General features: G+C 44.3%; 8 protein-coding genes across 8 annotated transcripts; 4 read left to right on the top strand and 4 right to left on the bottom strand.

The window, feature by feature from the left end:
• Positions 1 to 8,106: 8,106 nt before the first annotated feature.
• Positions 8,107 to 8,970, top strand: TRUGW13939_01873 (uncharacterized protein; the record flags this gene model as incomplete). The annotated part of the gene is made up of 1 exon (XM_035485070.1): positions 8,107 to 8,970. The coding sequence occupies one exon, from the start codon at positions 8,107 to 8,109 to the stop codon at positions 8,968 to 8,970; it is 864 nt and encodes a 287-aa protein (XP_035340963.1).
• A 241-nt stretch (positions 8,971 to 9,211) lies between these two features.
• TRUGW13939_01874 (uncharacterized protein) lies at positions 9,212 to 12,598 on the bottom strand (the record flags this gene model as incomplete). The annotated part of the gene is made up of 5 exons (XM_035485071.1): positions 9,212 to 10,228; positions 10,289 to 10,304; positions 10,386 to 10,582; positions 10,906 to 12,046; positions 12,099 to 12,598. The coding sequence occupies 5 exons, from the start codon at positions 12,596 to 12,598 to the stop codon at positions 9,212 to 9,214; spliced, it is 2,871 nt and encodes a 956-aa protein (XP_035340964.1).
• A 1,068-nt stretch (positions 12,599 to 13,666) lies between these two features.
• Positions 13,667 to 16,183, top strand: TRUGW13939_01875 (uncharacterized protein; the record flags this gene model as incomplete). Its single annotated transcript, XM_035485072.1, has 5 exons — positions 13,667 to 13,685; positions 13,737 to 13,799; positions 13,852 to 14,447; positions 14,526 to 16,025; positions 16,091 to 16,183. The coding sequence occupies 5 exons, from the start codon at positions 13,667 to 13,669 to the stop codon at positions 16,181 to 16,183; spliced, it is 2,271 nt and encodes a 756-aa protein (XP_035340965.1).
• A 536-nt stretch (positions 16,184 to 16,719) lies between these two features.
• Positions 16,720 to 18,249, top strand: TRUGW13939_01876 (uncharacterized protein; the record flags this gene model as incomplete). The annotated part of the gene is made up of 4 exons (XM_035485073.1): positions 16,720 to 16,764; positions 16,829 to 16,933; positions 16,991 to 17,596; positions 17,647 to 18,249. The coding sequence occupies 4 exons, from the start codon at positions 16,720 to 16,722 to the stop codon at positions 18,247 to 18,249; spliced, it is 1,359 nt and encodes a 452-aa protein (XP_035340966.1).
• A 126-nt stretch (positions 18,250 to 18,375) lies between these two features.
• On the bottom strand, positions 18,376 to 19,035 carry TRUGW13939_01877 (uncharacterized protein; the record flags this gene model as incomplete). The annotated part of the gene is made up of 1 exon (XM_035485074.1): positions 18,376 to 19,035. The coding sequence occupies one exon, from the start codon at positions 19,033 to 19,035 to the stop codon at positions 18,376 to 18,378; it is 660 nt and encodes a 219-aa protein (XP_035340967.1).
• Positions 19,036 to 19,969: 934 nt separating this feature from the next.
• On the top strand, positions 19,970 to 21,808 carry TRUGW13939_01878 (uncharacterized protein; the record flags this gene model as incomplete). Its single annotated transcript, XM_035485075.1, has 6 exons — positions 19,970 to 20,184; positions 20,260 to 20,393; positions 20,519 to 20,598; positions 20,650 to 21,152; positions 21,288 to 21,417; positions 21,470 to 21,808. 6 exons carry the CDS (start codon positions 19,970 to 19,972, stop codon positions 21,806 to 21,808), a joined length of 1,401 nt encoding a protein of 466 aa, XP_035340968.1.
• A 472-nt stretch (positions 21,809 to 22,280) lies between these two features.
• TRUGW13939_01879 (uncharacterized protein) lies at positions 22,281 to 23,508 on the bottom strand (the record flags this gene model as incomplete). Its single annotated transcript, XM_035485076.1, has 3 exons — positions 22,281 to 22,438; positions 22,504 to 23,220; positions 23,295 to 23,508. 3 exons carry the CDS (start codon positions 23,506 to 23,508, stop codon positions 22,281 to 22,283), a joined length of 1,089 nt encoding a protein of 362 aa, XP_035340969.1.
• A 676-nt stretch (positions 23,509 to 24,184) lies between these two features.
• On the bottom strand, positions 24,185 to 26,220 carry TRUGW13939_01880 (uncharacterized protein; the record flags this gene model as incomplete). The annotated part of the gene is made up of 4 exons (XM_035485077.1): positions 24,185 to 24,280; positions 24,357 to 25,715; positions 25,768 to 25,799; positions 25,848 to 26,220. The coding sequence occupies 4 exons, from the start codon at positions 26,218 to 26,220 to the stop codon at positions 24,185 to 24,187; spliced, it is 1,860 nt and encodes a 619-aa protein (XP_035340970.1).
• Positions 26,221 to 27,192: the final 972 nt, after the last annotated feature.

Raw genomic sequence — 27,192 nt, forward strand, 5'->3', positions numbered from 1 at the left:
AACTAGATAGAAAGCTAGGCTATTAGTCTAAAAAACTATATAAGATACTATATAAGATAAGATATACTTTTGAATTAGATTTACTATAAGGTGTATAAGTGTACTATATTTTTTTTTTAGACAAGCTCCACCATGCTATTTTAACTGAGCCTCTTACTAGTTAACTGGTGTTACGGGCTAGGTCCCGTCTTACTGGCCTTATGTAGGTCCAGGAATTGAGTAGATTCGAACGTGAGAAAGAGAAGGAAAAGGTTCGCAGGGATTTGCATTGTCGAATATTGATACAGGCGAGTGTGGGTCCTAGGGGCGCCCTAGCAAATCTGATATAGCATTAGGGGGTTTTTCTATGGTGAACTAGGTGCGGACCAGGTGTGGTTATTTTATGAGAGCGAAGCTTGAGTATCTCAGGGGCTAAGATTCTAACATTACTCCCCCCCTTCGGCAAGGGCGTTGTGGTGTTGGAGCCAGTGGTTGAGTGCTTTAGTATCTTCTATAGACCAGACAGGTTCCTATGTAGGTCACACATATCTAGTTCAATGGATAAGGTATTGCTTTATATATCTGTGGCCCTAATATATAGTCTGTTCGTCGAGTATGCTATTAACTAGATATTCTTTATTGTCTTCTACTAGGTGCGCTGATAGCTGGTAATTGTGTCGAGTCTGTGAAAAAAGCAGACGTGTGTCTGTAGGGTAAAGAAATGTTATATAAAAAACATCATGAATAGTTCTAGGGATATTGAGTTGGTATACATGGGATCCCATTTTCTCTAATATAGTATATTTTGTATGTCAGGCATCTAGCTTTTTTAAAGGTCGTTTAGTCTGAATGTTCTGAAGGTCTAATTATATCTTCTGTCTTATTTTATACTCTAGAGAAGTCTTTTGGTAATGGTTCGCACTATCTTCTATTCGCTGCTGTGTTGAGATAAGCTTAGTTTGTGCTATATTAAAGGCCTGCCGTAGCTTAGTAATTATATCGTTTATATGTTCAGCGGCGGGTCTTTATTGCTTAGATATAGGGATAGCTTCATCTAACTAGAGTAGTTTGATGTTGTATCTATAGATTAGGAAGAAGGGGCTGATACTAGTTGCAGTAGCATCACGCTTGTTTATTGTGAGTTGTGTAATTGTGGTTAGTAGGCTCCAGTTGGTTTGGAGGTAGGTATAGAAGTTCTGTAGGTATTCTTTTATTATAGAGTTAGCACGTTCCGTCTGTCTATCAGTTTAGGGGTGATGTGTGGTTAATAATTATTTTATGATCTTTAGATGTTTGCACATACCTTTCTAAAGGTTATTAATAAATTGTGTGTCTTGATTTGATATAATGCTGCTAGATAGTCTATATTCGCGTATGAATTGATTAATGAATTTCGATATCACTGTCTCAGTATCTATGTGTTTGTATAGTACTAATATAATCTCTTTTCCCAGTCGGTCAACGATTATTATGAGATTTATATTTCTGTTGGATATTGGGAGTTTCTCTATAAAATCTATATTAATATCTTGCTATATTCGTAAGGGAATAGGAAGCGGTTTTAATAACCTTTATTAGTGTTATCTTTATATGGTATTTGTACCATATTTGTTATAGTTATTTATAAACCTTCAGACATTCTCAGATAGGTTCGGTCAATATAGTTATTAAGTTATGATGACATAGGTTATGTTTCGGTCTGGGTGTCCAGTAAGATAGGAGTTATATATATTTTATATAATATAAGTACAGAGTGGTTTATTATTTGGTACTTATTGTTAGTTTTAAAATAATAATTAGTCTGCTGTATTGATTGTGTATTTAGATACTATGGTGCAAAGTTATAGGTCTTAAGAGAATTATAGGAGTTTCTGGTGTATGGCCTCTTTGATTTGTTTATAATTCTTATCCTTAGCTTCGGCTAGTTGTTATTATTCTTTAATTAATGTTAAGTGCTCTATGTGGGTAGTGTAGATATAGGATTCAGGTGTGGTGTTTGATAAGTGACCCTGAGGAGGTTATTCTAGATAATCTTTTTATATTTTGTTAAGATTGATAAGACACTTATTTCAGTATGCTAGGCATTTATCATCAATCTTATTGGGTATATCTTATGAGTATCACAATAATGCATCAGATCTAATAGCTAGTCGTCCTAGCTGGTATTAAAGCTTATAATTGAAGCATAAGAGTATACTAGCCTATCTCATTTGTTTTTTATTTAACCATCAGAGCTGTATGAAGTATTTAAGATTCTGGTAGTTGGTTAGGATAGTAAACTCTTTAGTGCTAATTAGTTTAGGTTTCTATTGTTTTAGATACGTTATTATTGTTAATAGCTTCTTATCGTGGATCTTGTAATTGTACTCTGTGGGTGTGTACTTTTGGGAGAAGTAGGTGTAGGTTTGTAGGAGTCCTTTGTTATTGTACTGTGATAATGTCTCTTTTATGATATATTCTGAAGAGTTGGCTTCTATGATTGTATCTTGCTCGGGGTTGAATTGCACTAGTATTGGGTCGCTCATAAATATTTGTTTTAGTTGTTTGAAGGCTTCATTGGTGGTTTTGGTCTAAATGAAGGTAGTTCCCTTTTTAGTCAGTTCTGTTAGTGGATAGATTATGTTGGAATACCCTTGGATAAACTGTTAGTAGAAATTTGTGAATCTTAGAAATGATTGTATGTCTTTTATATACATTGGAGCTTTTTATTCTAAAATGGTAAAGACTTTTGTAGGGTCTATTTGGATCTCTTTTCTAGCTTTTAATATGAATTTAAGGTATTTTATTGTCTGTACTTTGAACTTATATTTATTAATATCTAGCTGTAGTCCTGTAGTGTGTAGGTGTTCTAGTATCCTTATTACCTGTTTCTAATAGTGTGCGCGGCTGTCTTTTGTAAAGATAAGTATATCGTCTAGATAGGTAGATATAAAATTGTTTAGAAACTCGCGAAGGGTTTAATTAATGTATTGTTAAAATATGCTTAGTATATTGATAAGGCTGAAAGGTGTTATTAACTATTTATAAAGTCTAAACCTGGTTTGGAAAGCTATCTTTTATTTGTCTTCTTTGGTGATGTGTATCTTATGGAAGGCCACTATAACGTCAAGCTTTGTAAACTATTAGGCTTTAGATATTCGTTGTAAGGTCTTATGTATTAATGGTAGTGGATATTAGTCTTTTTTTATTATAGCATTGAGCGCTTGATAATTGATATAAAAGTGTAGTCTTTTTCTGAATTTTTTTATAAACAGTACTGGTGCTGCAGTAGGTGAATTGTTTATATGTATAAAGTCTTTTGACAGTAAGTTGTGGAGAGTTTTCTATAGAATTAGTAATTCTTCTTGTAATATGTTATAAAGAGGGCCCTATGGTATTTCTGGCTTATGTCTCTTTGTGTCGACATTAATTAGTTTAATCTGATGGTTGATATTTGGATGTGATGGTGGTAGCTTGTTAGCTTCCTTCGGGTTAAATAGTTTTAGGAACTCGTGGTAATGCTTAGGTAGCTTGTTTTCTGGGTCTGTCTGTGGTTTTGGGGTTAGAGCTTTCTCAATATCCTGTATAGAGACTGTAAATATGTCGATCTCTTTTTTCCTGCTTTGTATCCTTTTCAAAGCGTTTACCGCAGCTGTATTGATCTGTTGGGAGGTGTATTTAGGTTGTAATAGGTTCTTTTTATTGATGGATATTTTGTTTCTGAATTCTAGTTGGCCTCTAGTGGCGTCAATTCTTACATGTTGGTGTTCTATCTATAGGAGATCCAATATCATATCGTATTCACACTTCGGAACTATATAAAAGTAGGCTTTCTCCTGTATATTTCCTCCGATATCTAATGTCACGCATGCAATTTCTTTGATGTATTGAGGTGCTGAACCATTATATCCTTTAATAGGTTGAGGTTTAATAGTGTTATAATTCAGCTTTTTTTTTTGAGTGAAGGTCTCTTTGATGATCTTATAGATAAGGTACCCACTATCAATTAAAATATTGGCATTGGTTCTACAGTCTAACTATGTGTCTATATTGAATGGGGATCCATCAAATCTTCTAACTATCTTCTTAAAATTTTCAAAGTTATGAGCTGTTTTGTATTTTGGCTCCTGTGGGCGACTTTGTGTAGGAGCTACTCTTTTGACTTTAATATGCTATCTAAGCCTGTATTAGATTTGGTTTTATTCTTCTTTACTCTAGTGTTGGATATTCTCATGAATGTATTGTGTTTCTTTTTGTTATAGTTCCTCGGAGATGGCGTCCAATAGAGCGGCGTAGGTTTGGGGCAGTATTGGGCAATATGACCTGGTTTTCTATATCGAAAACAGTTGTCTGTTCTAATAGTATTAATTAGCAGGTCTGTAGATGTCCAGTTTATGACTTGGAACTATCCTCTGTCGGGAGAGATTCCTTTTGTAAATAGACAGGAAATATTCTATTTGTATTAAAATTAGATATTATTAATCCTTTTCAGCTTTTTAAGATCATTCACTACTTAGTGTAAGCGTTCACAGAAAGCTTTGTATTACTTTAACATATTGTTTCTGATAGTTATACGCCTTATTTCTTAATTAATCATGGTTTTCAGTTGTGAGATTTTTATGTCGTTAGTCTATGATTAACTTTTTATAAGAAGTAATATCCGTTCAAATTTGCTGATAAAGTCTTGGAAAGAGGTATATTTCTGTCATATATGGTTAAGTTTAAGGTTCGCCTTCTCTACAAGTTGATAATCTTTGAATAGCATGTTAAGGTGCGCAAAAAAAGCTTCTAGTGTAGTGGGGGTGACTGTATTTATGTTCCTATAAAGCTATATCTAGAGATAGATCTTTATCTAGGTTTTTTCTGCCAACTGTCCATAGGCGTACTACAGTTACTTATATAGTCCTTCGATCACTGATACATCGACTGTTAATTTTGTATATAGGATTGCTATGAATTGTATATATCATGAACGATCAGAGTTGTTATATTTATCAGGATGGTTAAGGGAGTAGTGTGGTTTGTTTATACTGTACATAGGGGTTACTGATGATGTAGCATCAGTAGGGACCTTAGATATAGGTGGTTTGGTTGTATTGTTAACTTGTCCTTTGATATGTGATAGGTGAGCGGATATATTCATTAAAAGGAGTTTCATTTGTTGTATTTATTCTAATAACAGCTAGTTCGGTTCCAAAGGTATATCTTTTTGATCTGGGCCGTTCCTTGGTGGGCTATTCATCATAATAGAGAAATTTCTTAATGCTCAACTCGGTTGTTGAGAAGCGGCAATATAATAATTTAATCCTTTGAATAAAAAGAGTTGGTATGGTTCTTAGAGGCTTGACTTAAATGAATAAGGAGTGATCGTATAGTTTAACCCTTTAGGTGAGGGGAGTGGCGCATTCTCAACCCTTTAAATAAAAGAGGGGGGTGAGATATTTGAATCTAATGTTACAGGCTAGGTCCTGTTTTACTGGCCTTATGTAGGTCCAGGAATTGAGTAGATTTAAATGTGAGAAAGAGAAGGAAAAGGTTCATAGGGGTTTGTATTATTAAATGTCGATATAGGCGAGTGTGGGTCCCAGGGACGCTCTAGCGAATCTGGTGTAGCGTCAGGGGGTTCTTCTATGGCGAACCAGGTGCGGACCAGGTGCGGTTATTCTACGAGAGCGAAGCCTGAGTATCCCAGGGGCTAAGACCCTAACAACTGGAGGAGAAATATCCTGAGCTCTAAGTTAATAGAAATTTAGAATAGAAAGTTAACAGGATTCTAGACTTTTAGATATATTAGAAGAAGCTATACTATTAAGTAAGCTAGTTAGACAGAAATCTAGATCTAGTATAGTATCTAGCAGAGTACTTTTTAAACGCTCTACTAACACTGAAATTGTTCTATGATGTTAACTCTAAGAAGCTAGGTCTGCCGCGCTGATTAGATGCATGGATGAAAGCTATAGAGAAAGATTAATTTATTAAAGAGTATATAGATAATGATAGACTGGTAACTAACGCTTGAGGGTAAGTGTTTCTAAAGAGGGAGGTGATGTGACAGCTGAGTCTAAAGCTATCTCTAAAGATAGGAGCGGCTTTATGGCTGGATGAGAGGCTTTAGGCAGGAAAGGTATTAATCTTAATCTGTGGTGTCAGATCTGGGGATAGTCTTACTCTGGGGCCATAAGGGGTTAAGCTGGTTACCTAAGCACACAAGATAAAACCTTCCTGCAGGTCCTGGTAGTTAGATTCCTTTCCCATGCTTGTTGTTTTAGAGAATCGCACCCCTAGATAGGAATCGAATATCTTTGGAAAAGGCACGTCACACTTTATAACATCTTAATAAAGGCCTAAAAACATACAAATTGCTATAAGCTTTTAGAATTTAAAAAAGAATTAATTATAAAATAGATTCTTAATCTTAATAAATGTGGTTTATTTTCTTGGCCTGCTCTAGTTTAAGATATGACTAATTATCTATATTCTTAATAGAATAAACTAACAGTTGGTATAAACTGGATTTATAAACTTATTAAATATTATCTAGATTAGCTTAGATCTTGATTTTCTTAAAGATATAACTATGAACGTGCTAAATGCGAAAATTAAAAGATAATTAGAGATTATTTTAAGAGTATATAAGAGACTATTTTATAATATAGAATTTTACTAGAAGATATCTATAACTTTAATAAGACTAGCTTTGCTATAAGGCTCTATATAACTATAAAGATTATTACTGAAAGTAATTAATATAATTATTCAAAGCTTTTACAATCTAGTAATCGAGAATAGATAACTTTAATTGAGGCGGTCAATTCTATTAGATAGGCTTTATTTTTATATGTGATCTTTAAAGCGACAAAATACTCCTAAGAAGCCTGGTTTAAATTATTTCCTAGTGATTAGAGAATTAATATTAGTGATAATAGATAGATAACTGACAAGATTAGCATAGATTAGCTTTAAAATCACTTCATTCCTTATACAAATGGCTGGGTAATAGGAAGATATTGAATGCTTATTCTTAATGGCTATGGAAGCTATTTAACTGCAGAATTTAACCAAATTTATACTAAAAATAATATTATTCTTATTTATATGCCTCTTTATTCTTCTCATCTCTTACAGCCTCTTAATATCAGCTATTTTGCGGTTATAAAGTGGAAATATAAACAGCTTATTAAGCAGTAAATAAAACTTAGATTCAATTATATTAATAAAATTAATTTTCTTACTACATTTTTAGAAGCCCGTCTAATGGCATATAAAGCTAAGACTATTCAGAATAGCTTTATAGTAATTGGATTAATGTTATTTAATTCAGATTAAGTCTATTAACAGCTTACTGTCCAGTTTAAGATTTTTATACCCCCTCTAAGTCAATCAAGTAATTCATAATCATCTTACTTGTAAACACCTTAAAATCCATATCAATTTAAACATCAATTAATGATAATTAAAAAGCATATAAGCTAGTATATAGAAAGTCTATTAGATTTAGTTAATAAGATAATTAATTAAATGTCTAAAGTATATAAAATAACTACAAATAGCTTTATACTTTTAAAAAAAGAAGTCTATAATTTACAGACTATACATAAGAAAGAGAAGCAAAAACATAGACGATCTAAAAAATAGATAAAGCATAGACAAGAAATTATTAAAGAGAAAGCTCAGACGCTTATACAAAGTCAGATTAAGGTATTTTAATCTATAACCACTACTCCAAGTGAGTCTAAGCTACTAGCTTCGCAAACTCTCATACGCTGTCAATTTTGGTGTAGTAAGTGTAATATTCTCGGGCATAGAAAGCCTTAATACCCTAATCGTACTGGTAATTAATTTTTTATATATAATTATTATTGTTAGTTAGAAATTGAGGTTTCAAATCAATGGAGTTGACGCGTTCGGAGATGAGTGATCCGCTCGGGGGTGTGATCCGTTCGGTGGTGGATTACGTTATATTCTAAAGCGAACGCTTATTAAGCGTTGCCAAGCTATGCGGAGGCAGTCACGTGCAGCAAACTCCGTGTCCCTTGAATTTATCCGCAACAACAAATTATTCTTTCTCAGTCGCAGGGCGTCAAGCATCCCAAACCCTTGACCTTTTCTCTCCTTTGACGGGCCAATTGAACCCTCGTCTGCGCCGCCATGGCGATGCACTCCACCACCCTCACACGATGTCTCCGGACAACGCCGCTGTCGTTGTTTCGCCAACAAATGCCTAAACAGCCACGGCAACTGAGCTTGTTGTCGGCGAACACGACACGGGCATACAGCACAAACCCAAGCCCTCCTCAAGAAAACGATGAATCGGAGAAGCCGGCCGAAAAGGAGGCTGCTGCCGACGGCGACAAAAACAATAACAACAGTACCGAAAAAACAACGACAACATCCTCATCTACCAACACCGAAACCTCCCCGGCACACGACCTTGTATCAGAAGCCCAGACGCGCACAGAACGCACTAAGCAGCTTCTCGACAGCCTTAGAATTAAATCGCCCATGTCCGGATCGGGCAATTCAAACCCGCCAACGAACCTAAAACAGTCACTGAAGGGTCTAACAAAAGGCCTTCGAGAACTCAATGCGAAACCCAAAGACCCAGTCCTTGCGCGAGACTTTACGAAGTCCATTGTTCCAGAATTCGAAACAAAAAAACCAGACGAACAACAATCACCATCATTAAGAACCGTGGCCAACAGAATTTCGCCCATACTGGACCGAAAACCCAAGCCAATGATCAAGACCGTGCCCCTGAAGCTGGGACCCAAACTGGGACGGCAGATTATGGTTCAGAATGATAGAGGCATGGATTGTGCGTCTGCGATTCGCACCTTGGAAGTGTCCTGCAGGTCCAACAATCTTCGTCGGCAGGAGCAGAATCAAAGATTCCATGTGCGACGTGGCCAGGCGCGGAAGAATCTGAGAATTCAGCGCTGGAGGAAGCTGTTCAAGGTTTCGTTTCTTGCAACAGTCAGGAAAATTGACCGTATGAGAGATCAGGGATGGTGATTTCTTTTATTTTGTTTCATATCCGTCAAATGTATTAAAACTTGGGCTTTTCTAGATAGAAGACTTTGTGCTTGTACAATAAATATTTCTAAACCTTTTTTCCAGCGCTATACACATAATACGTGCTATCGTGGTATCTCAAATTAATATTAATTGACATGTACACATACCAACATCCCATCATAACGATTAGGGACCACCCCCTCCATCAATTGATACGGGTTTCAATCCGTTTCATAAGTTAATCCTTCTTCCCATATCCTCCATATCCTCCTCCATTACCGACTCCAGCCGACACCGAGACATTCGAGGTAGCGAATCCACCGTATCCATTCGACCAGCCTCCATTCCCATAACTAACCCCGCTCGTGCTTCCACGACGGCCCTTGAACGGACGGCCCAGGATCCCATCCCCGTGCCAACCGCCGCCACCCCTGCGCACCACTTTTTGATAATACGAGGCGAAAAGAGCACCGATACCAGCAGCCATGACAAAAAAGATCAATTTCGTGATTACGCCCAGCAAAGTCGTGCCCTGGTGGGCATGACTATGATCGAGCCATCCCAGACTATCCGCGCCGGGAACCCAGCTAACTCTAAAGACCAAAGTCAGAGGTTCTCCGCGAATAACCTTGGTTCCATGGCCCGCGGTCCAGGGGTTCCGCGCATTCTCAATGATCGCTGCATCTTCTTCTTCTGCGGAAAGGGGGTTTTCGGGGTCCTTGGAATGAAGTTCTGGAAGCGAGTACGCCGCGCCCGCAACGACATAACCCGGAGTCGACGAGTATTTAGCAGCGGACTTCTTGCGCGGAGATTCGACTGTGCTGAGTTGGTGCATGAGCACGTTCATGTCGGTCCAGATGTGCAAATGGCTTCGTTGCAGGGTTCCTTGCAGCGCGATTGTCAGAGGTGTATACGGCAGTCCTCCTGCTGCTGCGCCGCTGCCGCCTGCGCCACTGCCATCGTCGCTATCGACTGGGACGACTTGGTATTCCTCGTCTTTCTTGCTCTTGCTGTTGCTACTGCTTTCACTGCTGGTACTGGTAGGATTGCCGCTCAGCGGGCTCGTGGGTATGCGGCATGACAGAGGCGCATCGGAGTGAACGTAGTATTCTAGCAAATGGTACATGTCGTCCGAAAGCGAGTCGATCGTGCACGAGATGGTCTCGGTGACGCCATATCGGAGAGCGAGAGGGAGAGAGGTTTCGTTGCAGGTCGGAAAGGAGATATACTGAAGATGGCCTAGTTTATCTTCAATCTACACGCACGTGGTCAGTTTGAAATCGATACATCGAGCTGAGAAATTAGGAGTGCGTACGTGTTCACCGGAATCTCTGTTTGGAGAAATACATAGTTAGCGTCCGACCGAAAGAAAAGAGATATGAAATAATAATATTATGCCTGGTTTAACTCACATGGTCCGGTTCAGACAGCTAACAGGGATTTGCTGCCCGTATGAATATCCGCGAACTTCGCGGCCCACTGCGCTATCACATACTAGGGCGAGTATAGAGGAGGCAACGGTCAGAAAAATCGATCGGGGCATTTTATGGGTAAAAGAGCAGCATTCTCCTCCGGAATGTGCGCCTGCAATTTGTTGTTGCGGTGTCTTCTTTGTTCAATGTTGGTCTGGTCGTGGTGGCAACCCCGATTTTAGCGGCGGACCACCCTAAAAAGTCACTAGTTGCGGAGACAGCGGCCTGAACTACAGAATCGCTGTATATCATTATTTAATATTAAGAACTATCAAGGAAAAAAGAACAACAATATGAGCTCATTGAGTGATAAGCCCTCCGTTTGGTATCGTCAAATTGAACCGGCTCGTACACATTTATTTTTGTTTTGATAATGACTGCATCACAAAGAAAACCCAACCCTGCCATCGGTAGGAAGGTACAGATCTAAATATAGTTTTCAAGCAAGGTTGGCCTTGACCTTGAATGCCTGAATGAGCCCAGCAGTAGAAGCATCGTGGTTGCCACCGGCACCAGCAGTCTCAAGCTCTTTCTGGATGTTCTTGGCCAGAACTTTACCGAGCTCGACACCCCACTGGTCGAAGGAGTTGATGTTCCACACGGCACCCTCGGTGAAGGTCAAGTGCTCGTAGAAGGCAATCAGAGCACCCAGGGTGGACGGGGTGATCTTCTGGGCCAGAATCGAGGTAGTGGGTCGGTTGCCGAGGAAGGTCTTGTGTGGCACCAAGTCATCCGGGGCGTTCTCAGCCTTGACTTGTTCAGGGGTCTTTCCGATCATGAGGGCTTCAGCCTGGGCGAAGAAGTTGGAAGCCAGCATGCGCTGGTGCTTACCTCCCTCGACCGGGTTGTGGGACTCGATAGCCAACAGGAAGTCGGTTGGGATCAGCTTCGTTCCCTGGTGGAGGAGCTGGAAAAAGCTATGCTGGGCGTTCGTGGCGGGCTCGCCGAACAGGATCGGGCCAGTAGTGTACTTGACATAGTCACCAGAGCGTGTAATGGCCTTTCCGTTGCTTTCCATGGACAACTGCTGGAGGTAGGCAGGGAAACGGTGTAGGTACTGGTCAAAGGGGGCAACAAGGTGAGTCTGAGCCCCGAAAAAGTCGCTGTACCACACGCTGAGAAGGCCGGCAATAGCCGGGATGTTTTCCTTCAGGGGAGCCTCCTGGAAGTGCTTGTCCATGGCATGCGCACCTGCGAGGAACTCCTTGAAGTTATCAAAGCCGATGTACAAGGCAACGGAGAGACCAATGGCACTCCAAACCGAGTAACGACCGCCAACCCATGATTCAAATCCGAACATGTTCTTCTTGTCAATGCCAAACTTGGTGACTTCGGCTTCATTCGTCGACAGAGCCACAAAGTGCTTGGCAATGTAGGACTCGTCCTTGGCCTTTTCGAGGAACCACTTCTTGGCCGTGTTCGCGTTTGTTGTCGTCTCGGCGGTGGTGAACGTCTTGGACGCAATCAGGAAGAGGGTAGTCTCAGGGTCGGACTCTTTGAGGGCTTCGGCGATGTGAGTACCGTCGATGTTCGAGACAAAGTGCAGCTTCAGGTCGCGGTCTCCATACGGCTTCAGGGCTTCGGTGACCATGACGGGGCCGCTATTATGAGTTAGCAGTGTGCCGATAGAGCAGATATTGAATAAAGTCTTACAGGTCAGATCCACCAATGCCGATGTTGATGATGGTCTTGATCTTCTGGCCACTGTATCCCTGCCATTGGCCGCTGCGGACCTGTTCAGAGAACTCCCTCATGTGGTCGAGGACGCTGTTGACGTCTTCAACAACGCTCTGACCGTCGACCTGCATGGGCTGGTTGCTGGTGTTGCGTAGCGCAGCGTGGTAGACGGCGCGGTCCTCTGTGAAGTTAATATGCTCGCCCTTGAACATGGCATCGCGAAGCTGCTCTAGGTTGGCCTCCTGGGCCAACTTGACCAGCAGGTCCAGGGTCTCGTCGGTGAGAAAGTTCTTGGAAAAGTCGAACAGAACATCCTTGCCGTCAACAGTGTTGGTGAAGGTCCGGCTGAACTTTTGGAAGCGGCTTGGGTCTTTGGCAAACTCCTCCTTCAGCACAATGCTCTTGCCGACGTCGGCATGGTGCTGCTGGAGCTTTTTCCAGGCCTCTAGATCCGAGGCTTGATTGAAACCGGGCATGGTGAGAGTGTTTTCGCTGGCGACGGATCCTGTCAGCGGGGGTTCTCGGTGTCACCAGTGACGACATCGACGGGGGAGAAAGGAGAGTGGGAGAATGGGAGGACAGCTTACCAGGAGCTCCAATTGACAGAAGAGCAAAACTAAATGTGTCCCAGGACTAGATGACGATGTGAGAAGACGTTGCAGACAGGAAGTTACAGAAGCTGCAAGAGACGGCGCGCAGCAGCCTGGTTAAATGTCGTCAGGAGGGGCAACCCGCGTGGGGTACGGGACGCTTTGGGCGGGCTCACCGGAGCTCCGCGGCCGTCATCGTCCACGATAACATGTCCTTATTATTATTATTTCGTACTGAGTGAGTTAATTACTAGTAGTAATCCCTTTACCAATATCCTCCCTGCGCGGCAATTGAAGGAAAATCCGTGCGCGCCGATCGATCTTCGGAAAAGGCTCCGGAGGTGGTTTGGAATCACCGCGTTCTCGAACGTGCAATGAATTATTACCTCACTGGATGAGCATCTCGTCTTGTGTATATTATTGACTGCCAATGATCTGAGGAGATCTAAATAGCAGGCTGGAATTAATAATGCATAAGTAATCTGACAAAGCAGTTGGCAAGCATGACCAATGGCTTAGAGTTGGATCCTCAAGGCATTAACACGTGCAGGGATGTCTGGAATTGTTTAGGTAAAATCAGAACAAAAGGACTGACGTTATTATTATTAATTAATTAATTTTTTTTAAAAAAATACCGGTATACGAGTATATACGCATAGTATACAACACTGAGCATACAATGCCGACTCTTCGCGCCAAGACCGCTGCACGGGCCACATGCAGCCTAAATTCGGCGCAGAGCTTCATCGTTTCTCCAGAAAGCAAAAAAAAGAGGTGTTGATCAGACTATTACTGTATCTGTCGCATCCTTGCTGTGTTTCAGTTACTTTTTGACCGACTGAAGTGGCGGGTGTGATTTAGTGAGAATCCTATTCTCTGTCGCCAAGTGGTCCTTGAAATCCGTTGCTCTTTGAAACAAGTTGCTAGCCACGCGACGGCCAAAACTTCTGCGAGATGTACAATCCTTACCAAGGTAAGTATCTTTGTACCCGGGCCTGCTGTTTAATATTCTAATAGTTGACAGGTTCCAATCCTTATGGACGGCCTCCCGACTTTGGCAGCTTCCCAGGCGCGCCTCCTGGCATGGGTAAGTCCGCAATCCATGAATCTGAACATATAATATATCTAACATCATCTAGGCGCGCCTCCTGGGATGTCAGCTCCTGGAACAGCCCCCCCTCCAGGCATGCAACAAGCGAACATGCAACAGCCCGGCCGCCCAGGCGGGTTTCCAGCCAACTTTCAACCTCCTCCCAACATGCCGAATATCAACTTTTCCGCTCCCGTGATTCGTCTGGGCACGTCCGGCCCTGCCAAAACATCGACACCGGAGGTGACGGGACGAGGGCCAGAACAACCGGGTCGGCGTGCAGGTCTGGGTTCTGGGAACGTCGAGTCGCAGCGTCAAACGATCCGAGATGCCATGATGCAGCTACAACCGCCGACAAAAGAGGAGATATTGCGCACTGTTTTTGTTGGCGGAATCACCGAGGGGACGGGTGGCGACGATGGAGTTGAGCGTATCTTGCGTTGTGCAGGCAATCTGAAACGCTGGATCCGTGCTACCGACGCTGATGATAAACCTTGCAAGTTTGGCTTTGCCGAATTTGAAGACCCCGAGAGTCTAAGTGTCGCTGTGGAGGTCCTTGGGGATGTCGAGGTACCTGTAAAGCGACAGATGCCGCGCGAAGTCGATGATGAAAAGGACACCGAGGTGGAAAAATCGAGGCTTCTAGTATATCTACCCTTCACGTCATATTATGCCACCTTTTTTATTACCCCTGGTCTCTAGCGTACTAACAAGATTCTACAGGTTGTATTTGACGAAGCTACTCTCAAATATATCGAACAATACCAAGAATCCAAAGGCGAGGAACAAGACGCCAAACTCCAACCGCGCATTGAGTCTGCCCGTCAAAATGTAGCCTCTGTTATATCCGACCTAACCCACCCTACTGTCCCCATTCAGGCCGAAGATGTATCGGCTGTCGATCGTGACGGTGACTTGTCCATGCAGGATGCAGAGGGCAAAGATGGTGAGGTGGTTACTATCCCAATAACGGCCGAAGATGAACTCTCAGATATCCCCGCTGAGATGCGAGAAAACGTTGCCAGAGAAATCACTGCGTTCCGCGAGAGAAGCAACCGTCGGGATCTTGAGCGTCTTCGCCGGGAAGAAGAAATTGAATCAATGGAACGCGCTAGGAACGCTGGAGGGCGCATCAACAGATTAGCCTCTCCACCACTGTCAGCACCTAGTGGGCCTTCTGGGGGAGCAAACGGCATTCCTCTCGGTCCACGCGATCGGTCAATTGCCAATGCCCCTTCAGGACCCAAAGGGTTTGGAGTGCAAATACCCAAGGACTACCAGAAAGGAGTCGCTTTTGTCAATGGAAGCGGAACTGGCATTGATTATGAAGACGAAGACACAGACGCCAGCGATGAGGAACTCGAACGACGAAGGCAAAGCAAAAAGAAAGCAGAGGAAGAAAAGCAATTCTTGGATCAAGAACGAAGATGGCTCAATCGTGAGCGCAGTCGCACTGCAGCTATTGAACGAGAGAGAAACCGAGACAAGGCAGACGATGCCAAATCCGAGGAAGACAAACAAACAATGGCCAAATTCCTGGCTGAATGGGACGACGATGTTGAGAGTAGTCGAAGGGCCGAGGAATACTACGCAGACCGTGGAGCTTGGGTTCGAAGCCGAATGAATATTCGCGCCAGAGAGATCAAAGCCGACGAGGTCGACCGGGCAGCCGAGGAACGTGAAAGGGCCAAATCTGCCCACCAACGAGAACAGGCACGCGGTATGGCTGATGACTTTTTGGCTCGCCAGGCCGAAGAACTGGAGACGACGCGCAAGGAGGCACCAAGAGAGCCACAACGATTCAAGCTTTCGCTCGGTGCAGCTGCCCAGCAGAAAGCTCAAGCTGCTACTACTCGCCGTACTGTGGCCGAAGTCGAAGGCCTACTGGAGGACGAAGAGGAAACAGATTCCACCGCCAAGCGCACTCTTGTCCCCATCAAATTCGATTCTGCGGCCGAAGCATCTGGTCTATCAGACGAAGAGAGGGCGCAAGCAGCGAGGCAGCTTGCCGCGGAGATCCCCACGGACAAGGAAGGTCTGTGGAAGTGGCAGGTCAAATGGGAGTTTGTCGACGAGTCTGTACTTGGAGACCAGCTTAAACCGTTTGTGGAGAAGAAGATTATGGAGTATCTCGGTGTGCAAGAACAGATGTTGGTGGACGTGGTTGAGGAGCATATTCGCAGCCACGGTCACCCACAGGAGCTGATTGAGCAGTTGGCAGAGGTTAGTATTACTTTTTTTCAAACTTCTAATAGGTTTCCATTCCATTTATGCTAACTATTGTGCAGGCCCTCGACGAGGAAGCAGAGGTGTTGGTCAAAAAGCTTTGGCGAATGATTATTTTCTTCTCCGAGAGCGAGAAGCGCGGTCTTTCTGGATAGGTGACGTACTTCTAGGACTAGCATGCTTGTATACTATGAATATTATATCCAGGCTCTATTAACTGATATGATGGTCAATTGACAATAGCTTCAACAATATAACTACTAGTCAAATGACAATAATAGTAACAGAAGTAAAACGTCGGAGCAACTGCGAGATTGGTTCGGAGCCAGTTCCGATGCGGCAACCCTTTCTCTGGCTGCTGATTCGCGGGAAAATACAATCCCCGAATTATCCCACGAATGGGATAATTTACACGCATAATTTATACCCCCGCGATTTCACTGGAGGGGCGATGCAAGTGTCTTGGGGGTGTTCCGGAATAATTAAAAGTAAAAAAATAGAATAAGACAATTGAATATATACTATTGGGAAAATCCCTCAGGTGGAGGGGCTTTTTGGATTTTAAAAAATTTGTACAGTATTCTTTTTAGCTATAGGTTCACGTTGGTGACGCATTGATTGCATATCCAACTGTTCAACATAACTCGGATTTTTGTTGATTGCTCAGAGAAAGAACATTGAAAGAAGCAAAATGGTCAAGATCACCAGCTTCGTGACGAGAGACGTGAGGTTTCCGGTAAGTCGCGTCACGTTCAGCTACTGCAAGATCTGAAGCAAGCTTGCTAATTGGTGTATAAAAGACCTCCCTCGATAAAACTGGCTCTGATGCTATGAACGCCGCTGGCGACTATTCCTCGGCCTACTGCATCATTAAGACAGACTCGGAACACGAGGGTCATGGAATGGTGAGAAAGCCTGTTTCGTTCAGTATTAACACAAACTGAAAAAAAAACAAAAAATAGACATTCACAATCGGACGCGGTAACGAAATCGTCTGTTCGGCCATCGGTCTTGTTGCCCCTCTCGTGGTGGGCAAGGATCTTGACGAAATCACCGCGGACTGGGGAAAGACATGGCGCTATCTCGTCTCCGACAGCCAGCTCCGCTGGATCGGGCCCGAAAAAGGAGTCATCCATCTTGCGCTGGGCGCCGTGGTCAACGGTCTCTGGGATCTCTGGGCCAAGGTACTCAACAAGCCCGTCTGGAGGATTGTTGCCGACATGACGCCGGAGGAAGTGGTTCGATGCATCGATTTCAGATACATCACCGACGCTCTCACCCCGGAAGAAGCCATTGCGCTGTTGAAGGAGGTTGAGCCGACGAAACAAGACCGTATCAAGGATGCTGAGCAGAACAAAGCTGTGCCTGCCTACACCACGAGTGCTGGGTGGTTGGGATACTCGGAGGAGAAGCTCAAGGCTTTGTTGGCTCAGAGTGTCAAGGATGGCTTCAAGCACTTTAAGCTCAAGGTTGGCGGTAGCTTGGAGGACGACAAGCGTCGGCTGGCTATTGCTCGTGAAGCTATCGGTTATGACAAGGGTAACGTGTTGATGGTGGATGCCAACCAGGTAAGAATATCCCCTTAAACTTATCTTTGCGGTCTTCTAATACTTTCCAGGTCTGGTCAGTTCCGGAGGCTATTACATATATGAACGAGCTGGCCCAGTTCAAACCCTGGTTCATTGAGGAACCCACGTCTCCCGACGACGTTCTCGGCCACGCTGCCATTCGCAAAGCGCTTTCCAACACCCCATACGGCCCTATTGGCGTTGCCACGGGCGAAATGTGCCAGAACCGAGTCATGTTCAAACAATTCCTGCAAGCTGGCGCCCTCACCGTTCTGCAGGCTGACGCATGCCGTGTTGGCGGCGTCAACGAATGCCTAGCAATCCTGCTGCTTGCTCGCAAGTTCGGTGTCCCCATTGTCCCGCACTCTGGCGGTGTCGGTCTGCCAGAGTACACACAGCATCTGAGCACGATCGATTATGTTGTTGTGAGCGGGAAAAGGAGTCTTTTGGAGTATGTCGACCACTTGCATGAGCATTTTGAGCATCCGGCTAGTGTCAAGGATGGGTATATTGTTACGCCGACGGAGCCGGGTTATAGCGTGCAGATGAAGCCTCATAGCATGGACCAGTACTCGTTCCCCGGCGAGGCTGGAAAGAGCTGGTGGACGTCGGAGGAGGCTAAAATTATTCTGGACGGTCCGCGAGTTGTTTAGTTATACCAATTTTTTTTAGGTAGTGTGCGCAGTTTTTTAGTTCCATCTTCCGTAAATAGGCATTTTACTAAGTGAATTTGAGCTTCTCATTCATATCAAGTGGCCCATGTACAATATTTACTATTATTAACTCCACCTCCCAACTAATCCCTCTTCAGCTTGACCCAAAACAGGATCCCTGTCAGGTTTTACAACAGTCCAAACCTTTTCGTAATCCTCAACGTGACCTCCCGTGCAAAAATCCCACGCCCCTCCTTGTTTCGGATAAGCGCCCATCATGGTAAACCCGGAAAGCGGCACATCAGCTATCGCCTGTCTTTGATCCTGAGCTGAAACGTCATGGCCGTCTCCGGGGGTCAATAGCGCGAATGGCAGGCAAGGGTCGGTATTAAACGTCTTGTGCGCGACGCCAGCGGGAATGACAAAGACATCACCGGGGTGAGCTTGCAATTTGATACCTTCTTCTTCTTTATCGTCATTGGTGGTATTGGTACTGTCATCTGCGTTATCCTCTTGATCTGCAGCACCAAACTGAATCGTGGCGGACCCCGAAAGCACTACCATGCATTCATGCACATCCGAGTGATAATGCGAAGCCTGCGTAGAGCCATAGCGGAATATCCACTGTGTCTGCCATCCATTCTTGGCGAAGATCTCATAGACATGAGCTGCTGCTGTGTCTTGCGTGGACGATACGGGGAAGAAGCCTGGATAGTAGAGGAGAGGCCGAGGGGAGTTCGGGATGAGCGATGTGGGAGGGAGATGATATGTTTTGATCTGAACCATTGCTTTTGGTCTTTCTGTTTTTTTATTCAAAGACTGATTTAATATTGCGCTTTGAAGCTAGTGATAGACGATTTCGATATGTTAACGGTGAAAGGGCGTCGGACTGATCAGTTCCTCGCAGTAGGTTTATAGTCGGATAGAAATCCGACGGCAGCTCCCGGACGTAGTATGACTGGACATGAGCGATCCACGCGGAAGTTAATTAGATAAAATAAATTAAGAGTTTGTGATTTAATGTATCCTTGTTTACATGTATTCTTTCTTCGCATATTAACCAACCCTGATAAATTTGTCAATAGTATATGCCTTTTGAAGATATTAGTCTCACAACGCTTGCAGTTGACAGTGTCGCGTACTAAGGAGATATTCCTAGAACACGCGATTTAGTCTTTCGGACGCCACACTGGCGCATTGATGGGATGAGGCTGCCTTTGGACAGCACTATAAACGGGCTTTAGATCGTGACGAACCACGGAATGTATTTGGATTTCTTGTGGAATATTTTCATCAAGTGCTAGGGTTTCTTGGTATCCAGCCACGAGATCCGCTCAAGGCACCCGCACGCCTGGAGTTGAGTTCTTTTGGCTGGTAAATTAGCGTTTGCCGGCGGAATATGAGGGTAAAACAAGGTCTGTTGTGGTGGAAAGTTGGTGGACAGCGGTGGAGGTGATTAATCGGCTTTTGCTCATTGATGGTTAGACTTGGAATGGATAGTTGCAGCTGTCGGTGAATTGGAATGAGGCTTTCAATCAGGATTCTTTTGTGGAAGAGTTCTTGGGGGTGGGGAAAGGAATATTACTGAAGGATTTGGGGGTTGATGTTCAATAGTTCACTTTTATCTCGACTGATTTATACAATATCAAATCTAATGAGGTTACAATGCTATGCCCTCAATAACACCTGAAATCCAATCCTCGAACTCAGTTTTGTCTCCATGATCAAAATTGCCACCATAAAAGACTTTACTGTGTTGAGACCCACTGTTGCCATTGTGATATTCTGTTGTTTCTTCACTTTACCTTCATTTTGCCCTTCACTTGCCACACCAAAGACCAACACGCCACGCACTCTTCTTCATCTTTCCTTTGCGTTGTGTTTACTCTTTCCTCCCCGCTTTATTTACAGCCTAATAACCTCCAAGTTGCGTTTGTAAGTGATTCTAACTATCTCATACACGTAATACCTATCTTTGAAGGCGAATACTAACAGCTCTTCACAGAATAGCTCCCAAGTGTCTGTCATCCCAAGTGTCTGTCATCCCAAGCGTCTGTCGTCCCTTGGGTCGTCATCCGACGACAGCTGCATCATGTCTTCGATCATGCTGTCAAAATTGCTTGGGAAGCGCAAGGCTTCGACAAGTACTGCTACTACACTTAGTCCTCCTGCCAAAAAAAAAAGAGTGCCCATGATTCCCACGATACGCCTCCTGCCACTCGCGTCTTGCCGTGTCAGAATTGCATCCGCGGGCTGACTTCTGACCCAGACCTGAAGTGCGATGGCCTTAGGCCCGAGCCTTGCGCTCTATGCAAGGCCATGGGGAAGTCTGCGGTTGACTGTCGAGAGGTATTTATAGTGGTTCTCATGCGTGAGTAGATGCGCTAATTAGGTCTGTAGGTTCCCGAGGAGCAGGTAGAGCTTGCCGAGCAGACTCTCAGGAAGGTCCGGGCCCGTACTATCGGCTGGCAAATTGATGTTGTTGCGTTGGACAAAGCAATACGGCGTTATGATCCTCGTCCGGCCAAGTCCCCTTCCTATACGGGAAGCTCTAGCCCAAGCTCTCGTTCAAGCTCGGATTTAAGTTTTGTCACAGGGTCTGGCTCAAGCTGTGGTCGAAGCTGTGGCTCAAGCTGGGATCTAGCCTGTGATCTAGACTGGGTTCCAGGCTCGGGTTCAAGCTCGGATTCGGATTCGGATTCAAGCTCTGGTTCAAGTTGTGGTCTTGATGCGGAGAACCCTACTGTGGCTGCCCAGCAGTCTTCAAGGGGGCTCTCTACCTCGTCCGACAACCCCGTGACGTCTGAACCGACTACGTCTTGCATGCAGCCATTGTCCTACGGGGAACTCATCGGCAGTCACGACACCAGCTTCGACCCAGAACTTGCTCCTTTAATCGTCAGGTATGTATGTGGGAGTATCGACTAAGTCAATATGTTGTCTAATGCACTTGCAGACATAAAACCTGATAACATTCTTGTTAATTATGGCAATACGGGTGCTCGATTTACAAATGTTCAATTAGCTGATTGTGGAAGCACTGTGCCTTCTGAATCGTCTTACGCAAAAGATGGTGATCTTATTGGAGCGCCTATCTGGAGAAGTCCCGAAGCGCAGCTCCGATTGTCCTGGGACACATCAACAGATATATGGTCGTTTGGTGCATTAGTATGTTTTATGAATACATGTTAGCTGTTTACGGACCACTGACTTTGTTCAGCTTACCACGTTGCTCTATGGGGATAATTTCTTTATTTTCAAACCAGATGTTCCTGCTGATGATGATCAATACGAATTGGCAATCCTTCAGAAACAATGCGAGTTCTTCGGCCCATTTCCCTTGACATATCGAGAACTTTGCTCTCCAGAGACGTTGAATATTCTCGTACATGTCATGCAAAGTATCCCTCCAGAAAAAAAGAAGCCGTTTACTCAAATTACAGAATGGGAGATATCTGCAGACGACAAAGAATTTGTTCTGAAGATAATGAAACTTGACCCGAGGGACCGACCGTCAGCAGCAGAGCTTCTACAGGACAAGTGGTTCCATGGCGCATAAACCACGTACAGAATAGACGATTACAAGTATTATCGGATCCTGACTGCTAACGGTTGCTAGGAAGGCATGTCTACCTATTAAAAATGATTAAATGACCTGGGAATTTCAAACTGCCGGTGCTGATACTTCGAATTCACACAGCAATATGCTGTAGTAAACCCTTACAACTGCTAGATCTACTCTAGAATGGGGCCCGCGGCCTTTTTAGGCCAGCTTCTATAACTTTCAGTAAATTTATTCTCCGTGTTTTCACAGGTCTTAGATCGAAGTCAAATTCAAGGCCTTGTTTAATAGCTCATATCGCACTTAATTCATGCCTGTCTCGGCGCTTACCAGGCTCACCACTGCAATTTTTGTTCACCGTCCCTACTAGAAATTACAAACTCGCATAGATACGCGACAAGTACAAGCTTCTTACATAACAGCCAACTTTTGTACTATGTATTGGTGACTAAGCTAGATCTTATTAAGTTTACTTATTATACTCAGCCAACGCCTCTGTTCTCGACTTGCTGTTACGATCAAGATACGGCTGCTCGCCGATTCCTACAGCCCTATGGCCGAATCTCTCTCCTAGTCCTTCATAGTCAAAGGTTGCACTGTGAAATGCGCTCCGGTTGTCCCAAATTGCTGGAAAAGCTGTCAGTTATGAACAGGACAAGGCAGTTTGCCTATTGGTTTTTAAAAAGACCTACCAATGTCATTCGGATTCTTCCACTTTAGCCGCACCTGAAGATCGTGGTTCTCAATGAGAACGGTGCGGAACTTGGTCAGCAACTCCTCAGACTCGCGCGAGCTGAGCTCGTTGATATACTTTGGGAACGGCCCAAGAGCGTAGATGCTCTTCCAGCCCGTCACCGGGTTCGTTCGCACAACGGGGTGGACGGCACTCAACTCCTTGCCGATGTTGAGCGGGCTGCCCCTGGGCTCGGTGTAGATATAGATACGCTCGGGATCGCGCTCGGCGGCCTTGATGAAACCATCGCCAATAAAAGTTGCGGTAAGGCCTTCAAAGAATTCCTGGTATTTCTTCGAGAAGCGGTCGTAGATCTCATATCCCGATGCCCACAGTGTATCTCCGCCACTACTGGGCAGCTGGGTCAACCGTAGCGAAGTGTAGTCGGCCGGGGCGGGCTCGAATTGGATATCCGAGTGCCACTGTGCCGAATCGTAGCGGCGCTGGTCTGCCTTGCTTTCGACGTTGAATATCTTCTTGCGCGCGAGTGAGCTAATAGTGCTGATTTCGGCATCGGCGACGCCAAACTCGCTAGTATTGTTCAGCACTGGGTGGATATGCAGGGTCGAGCTGGATGGCTTTCCTGTCAGTTCGCCGAGACGCTGCACTAGCTTTTTCTGTAGATCATCCGTGAGGTTGTCCTGGGCACGGAAAAAGACGACACCGCGCTGGGAGACTAGAAATTAAGAAATTAGTTATTGGCATGTTGTCTAGAGTTACACCTAAAATAGACAAAGGGTCTATACGTACTGGTGATGGCAAGATCTCTCACCAGCTCATCCGAGTTGGGAGCGTTCAGCAGGTCATCGACGATGTTGACACTGGGATATTCGCGGCCAATAACAGGCGTCGTCTCCTCGAACTTGAATGCATCCAAAGCGCCACTAGGCTTCAGTGGTGCTGGGTATTCTGTTTTCTCAGCAGGGTGTTCCCTGGTGGGCAGATTCGAGATGCCAGGAGCCATTTTTTTTTTTTTTACGTATATGATATGATCTTTGAGAAATACTTGAAGTGGAATGACTAGTACTTGCGAACAGACCAAACGCCAACCACGCGATATATATACCATACATATATTTACTGCGCACGTCATGTCAACGGGCGTATGCATCACGCAATTGGAGACACCAGTTGTGCAAGTCGTCCTAATCTATTATCTCGTATCAGCAGCGCCCATAGTGTGGGGCAACCCCGCTGGTGCTGAGAGCCCAGAAAACACATATTATTATGTACGCGTGGCACGATAAACTCCGATGTTGAGGCCGATAGGCAGAGCTGCAAGTCTCTAGGCCTGAAGTGTGAGTGCAGCTGTTGATCGTGCTGATCGTGTTATCGGGAGACGGCCGGAACTGTCATTCTTCACGTGTGTATAGATTAGAATTCATTGATCGAAGTAAGCGTTCAATGTTTTAGCAAAATAATAAAAGGGGACTATTTCTTCTTTATCAACCGCATATTTTATTTTATGTGCATCATTTGTTTCATTTCAAAATGTTGTTGTTTTGCCTGATCTGGTGGTCCGTTAGGGCTTGGGGGTCTGCTAGCCCTCAATTACCTCTTTCGGTATGTGATTGATTGACCCCTGCCCCAACTCATCTCTTCAACTCATATCAAACTGGCTATCAACCAACTAAATATAACTACTCTATTCCCATGTCCAGCAAGTCCCAATTGCCATCAACTATATCCATTTGTGTTGAAAGTCCGTCGTTGAGGAAATATTGATCAAAGTGAGTCTACATTGACGGTTAACCATAGAGCAACGGGTGGTTAAAGAGGGAGATAGATAGAAGAAGAAACTGAGATACTCACCCAATCTAGACTTTCAGAGCCATTGATTATATCAGTCATTGAATCGGGCAAAGGTAGCGCTGTGATCTCCGTATCTAGAAACCCATCACCGATATTGACGAAATCGGTCACATTCTGCAAAGGATCTGTTTTGAGCTCGTTGATCGCTTTGTCATAAGCCCGCGATTGGAGGTTTCCCTGTGCTTTCTCGATCATCAGCTGCAAAGCCAGTGTCGCCGTACGAGCCTCCTTGGAGTGTTCACTCCTGGACATCCAAACGCGCTGTGATTTCAACAATACGTTAAGCCTTCCTGTTATCTGACTCGAGGGTGCGTTGGACGATCGCATGAGTACCGATAGTTCCAAGCAGATCACCATAGATGCAAGAAGGAAATCATGAGAAGTCAGGGACGATAGCAACCATCGATCCTCGTATAACCGTCCACCCGGTGATGCTGCCTGGTGCAGATCCTCTTGCAACGACAGTATCTCCAGTGCTGCGGAGATACAAGTGCGTCTCGAATATTCCCACTGTGGATCCAAGGCCTCGACATTGAGATATCGCCGGTGAAGGACTATGGTGGCCTTTTGGAAGAGGAGTTCAATCGTGCATCTGCACATAATGATCCCAGCAGGGACCAAGAAGGACCTACCAATTGGCTCTATCCTGTAGATCTGTGGGATTTCTGTGTAGGCTTTGCGCAGCTTGACGTCCAGTTCCAATGTCACAGAATAGGAAGAGAATGATGTGGGTGACTGCACGTGAGCAACCACCTCCCTGAAAACTCCCATTATTCTTGCTTTAACAATAGTGTACAAGACAGGCGTGTTGTCAGTTACTGGCCGTGGAGGAGGAAGCGATTCAAGGTCCGGGTGAATATCCGAGTCATTAAAGTTCCCTGGAGGCTCCGTGTCGCAGCATTGAGATGGGATCATACTGGGCATTCCCATCTGGAAAGAGAGCAGCACGTCCAACTGGAGTATAGAGTGCCATACCCTTCTTTGTATCTCGCCGTCAAAAGGTGAAATGTCAGTTCGAGTTTTGGCGTCGCGGTGAAAGCCTAGTCGCATCGCGAGGCGGATAATGATACCCATGAGGAACCAGCCGTCAAGGCTAGAGTCGGATTTGACGACATACTTTCCAATAAGGTGCAACATCATAGTCTCCAACGAGTATGCTCTAGAGTTAGCATAGTTTCCTAATACAAGACATTGGGCAGTCCGGATTCGGAAATTTTTCGCCGAGATTGTGTCTTGATCGCTGGGCTCCCTTTGAGGCTTCATTGCATCGCGTACTAAAGCTGCGAGAGCAAGGATGGAAAATAAGAGGCCAACCCACAAGACCGGTGCTCTATTTGGGTCTTTCCAGAATCTCTCATACTGGGGGAGTTTGTCAGTCAGGACACACAAAGGAAGAGGTAGAGCCACCAACCTCATTTTGAAACTTGATTGTGTGTATGAGTGCTTATAAGGAGTTAGCATGAATATAGTAATCGAGAAACTAAAACGTACGCAGCATAAAAGGGGCATTGAAATATTCGGAGAGGAGCTTGTCGCATATCGGTCTAGGGGGTACAGAGTTGAGGATATCTTGGAAATCAGGGACTCCCACAGGCCCGAAAACCAAATCCACTTGTGGCGCCTCATTCACATCAGTATTATCTTCGGGTGTATAAATGTCGGATTGGGATAGCTGCTCTCGGACTTCTTTAATATCTTCCAGAATAGAGATCCAGTTGCTATCCAGTTGACCTCCCTGCCGCTTTCTTGGTGTCTCAACCTCCATCTGAGGGACAACACTATCGCACGCTGCATAACTGGCTCCAGTTTTGTCGGAGATATCAATATTCGGTCTAAACAAATCATTAATATCTCCTTCTTCCATCAGCTTGGAAACCAGGTTTTCCACTCTTTGTAGCCGTTCGTTCACATTGCTGTTTTTCGGTCTGACGGTTCGGTTGGCGTTGTTTGCATATTTGCAAGCAGATCTTTCACCCCTCTTCGTGCAGGCATCACATGGCGACTCACGGTTGCATTTTAACCTCGTCAAGTGTCAGTAGAGGCCCATTTCAAATATTCGACGTTCTGTTTTTCAACATACTTGCGTATTCGGCACTGCTCGCACGAGGTGGGCCGCCGATTCCGTTTACCATCCCTTGATAATGCTTGCTTTGTGGCCGCTGACATGATGTGCGGCTTTGGGGTCCGGGATTATTGTATAAAATTATCGGAGGAGATGTGTCTCCGGGGCCATGTAGTACGGCGGATTGCTCGATTCTTGAAATATTCAAACGTTGGGGATAGATGCAGCTGATGGTGGGGGGAGACGGCTAGTTTTGAGTTATCTCCGGACTGCACTGTGCGAATGACATCAGGCTGAAGAAGGGTTAGACTGTATGGAGACAATGAATTATGGCCGTGTTAATTGGCCTGGTTATAAACTGATATTTCCAAGACTCACATTGTATCAATTAATCCGATTATGTTATTTTAGTTTTATGGTGTTTCCAATATTTCGAGGTTGTTCATAGATGCCGATATATACTGCGGGTGGCTACATACATAGTACGCATTATACATGTACTGTCCGGTGTTTCTCTCATCGCATCTTTGAAATTGAAAAATAAAAATAATAAAAGTAGATAAATATTACACGTAGGGATACGTACCTCGTATCTTCGGGGTAGATAGATCCACTTCCTAGCAAAAAAATGTATGCGCCGGATATATTATCTCCGGATGCTAGAAACCGCCAGCCCCGGGTTTATTAGAGAGTATAGGAGTCCGGATTTCGAAAGCAATTATTTCATAGACAATGCAACATCTCAACCGGGTATACTATTTCCATTTACTAGTT

This window comes from Talaromyces rugulosus, chromosome I (assembly GCF_013368755.1).
Source record: "Talaromyces rugulosus chromosome I, complete sequence".
Lineage (NCBI taxonomy): Eukaryota > Fungi > Ascomycota > Eurotiomycetes > Eurotiales > Trichocomaceae > Talaromyces > Talaromyces rugulosus.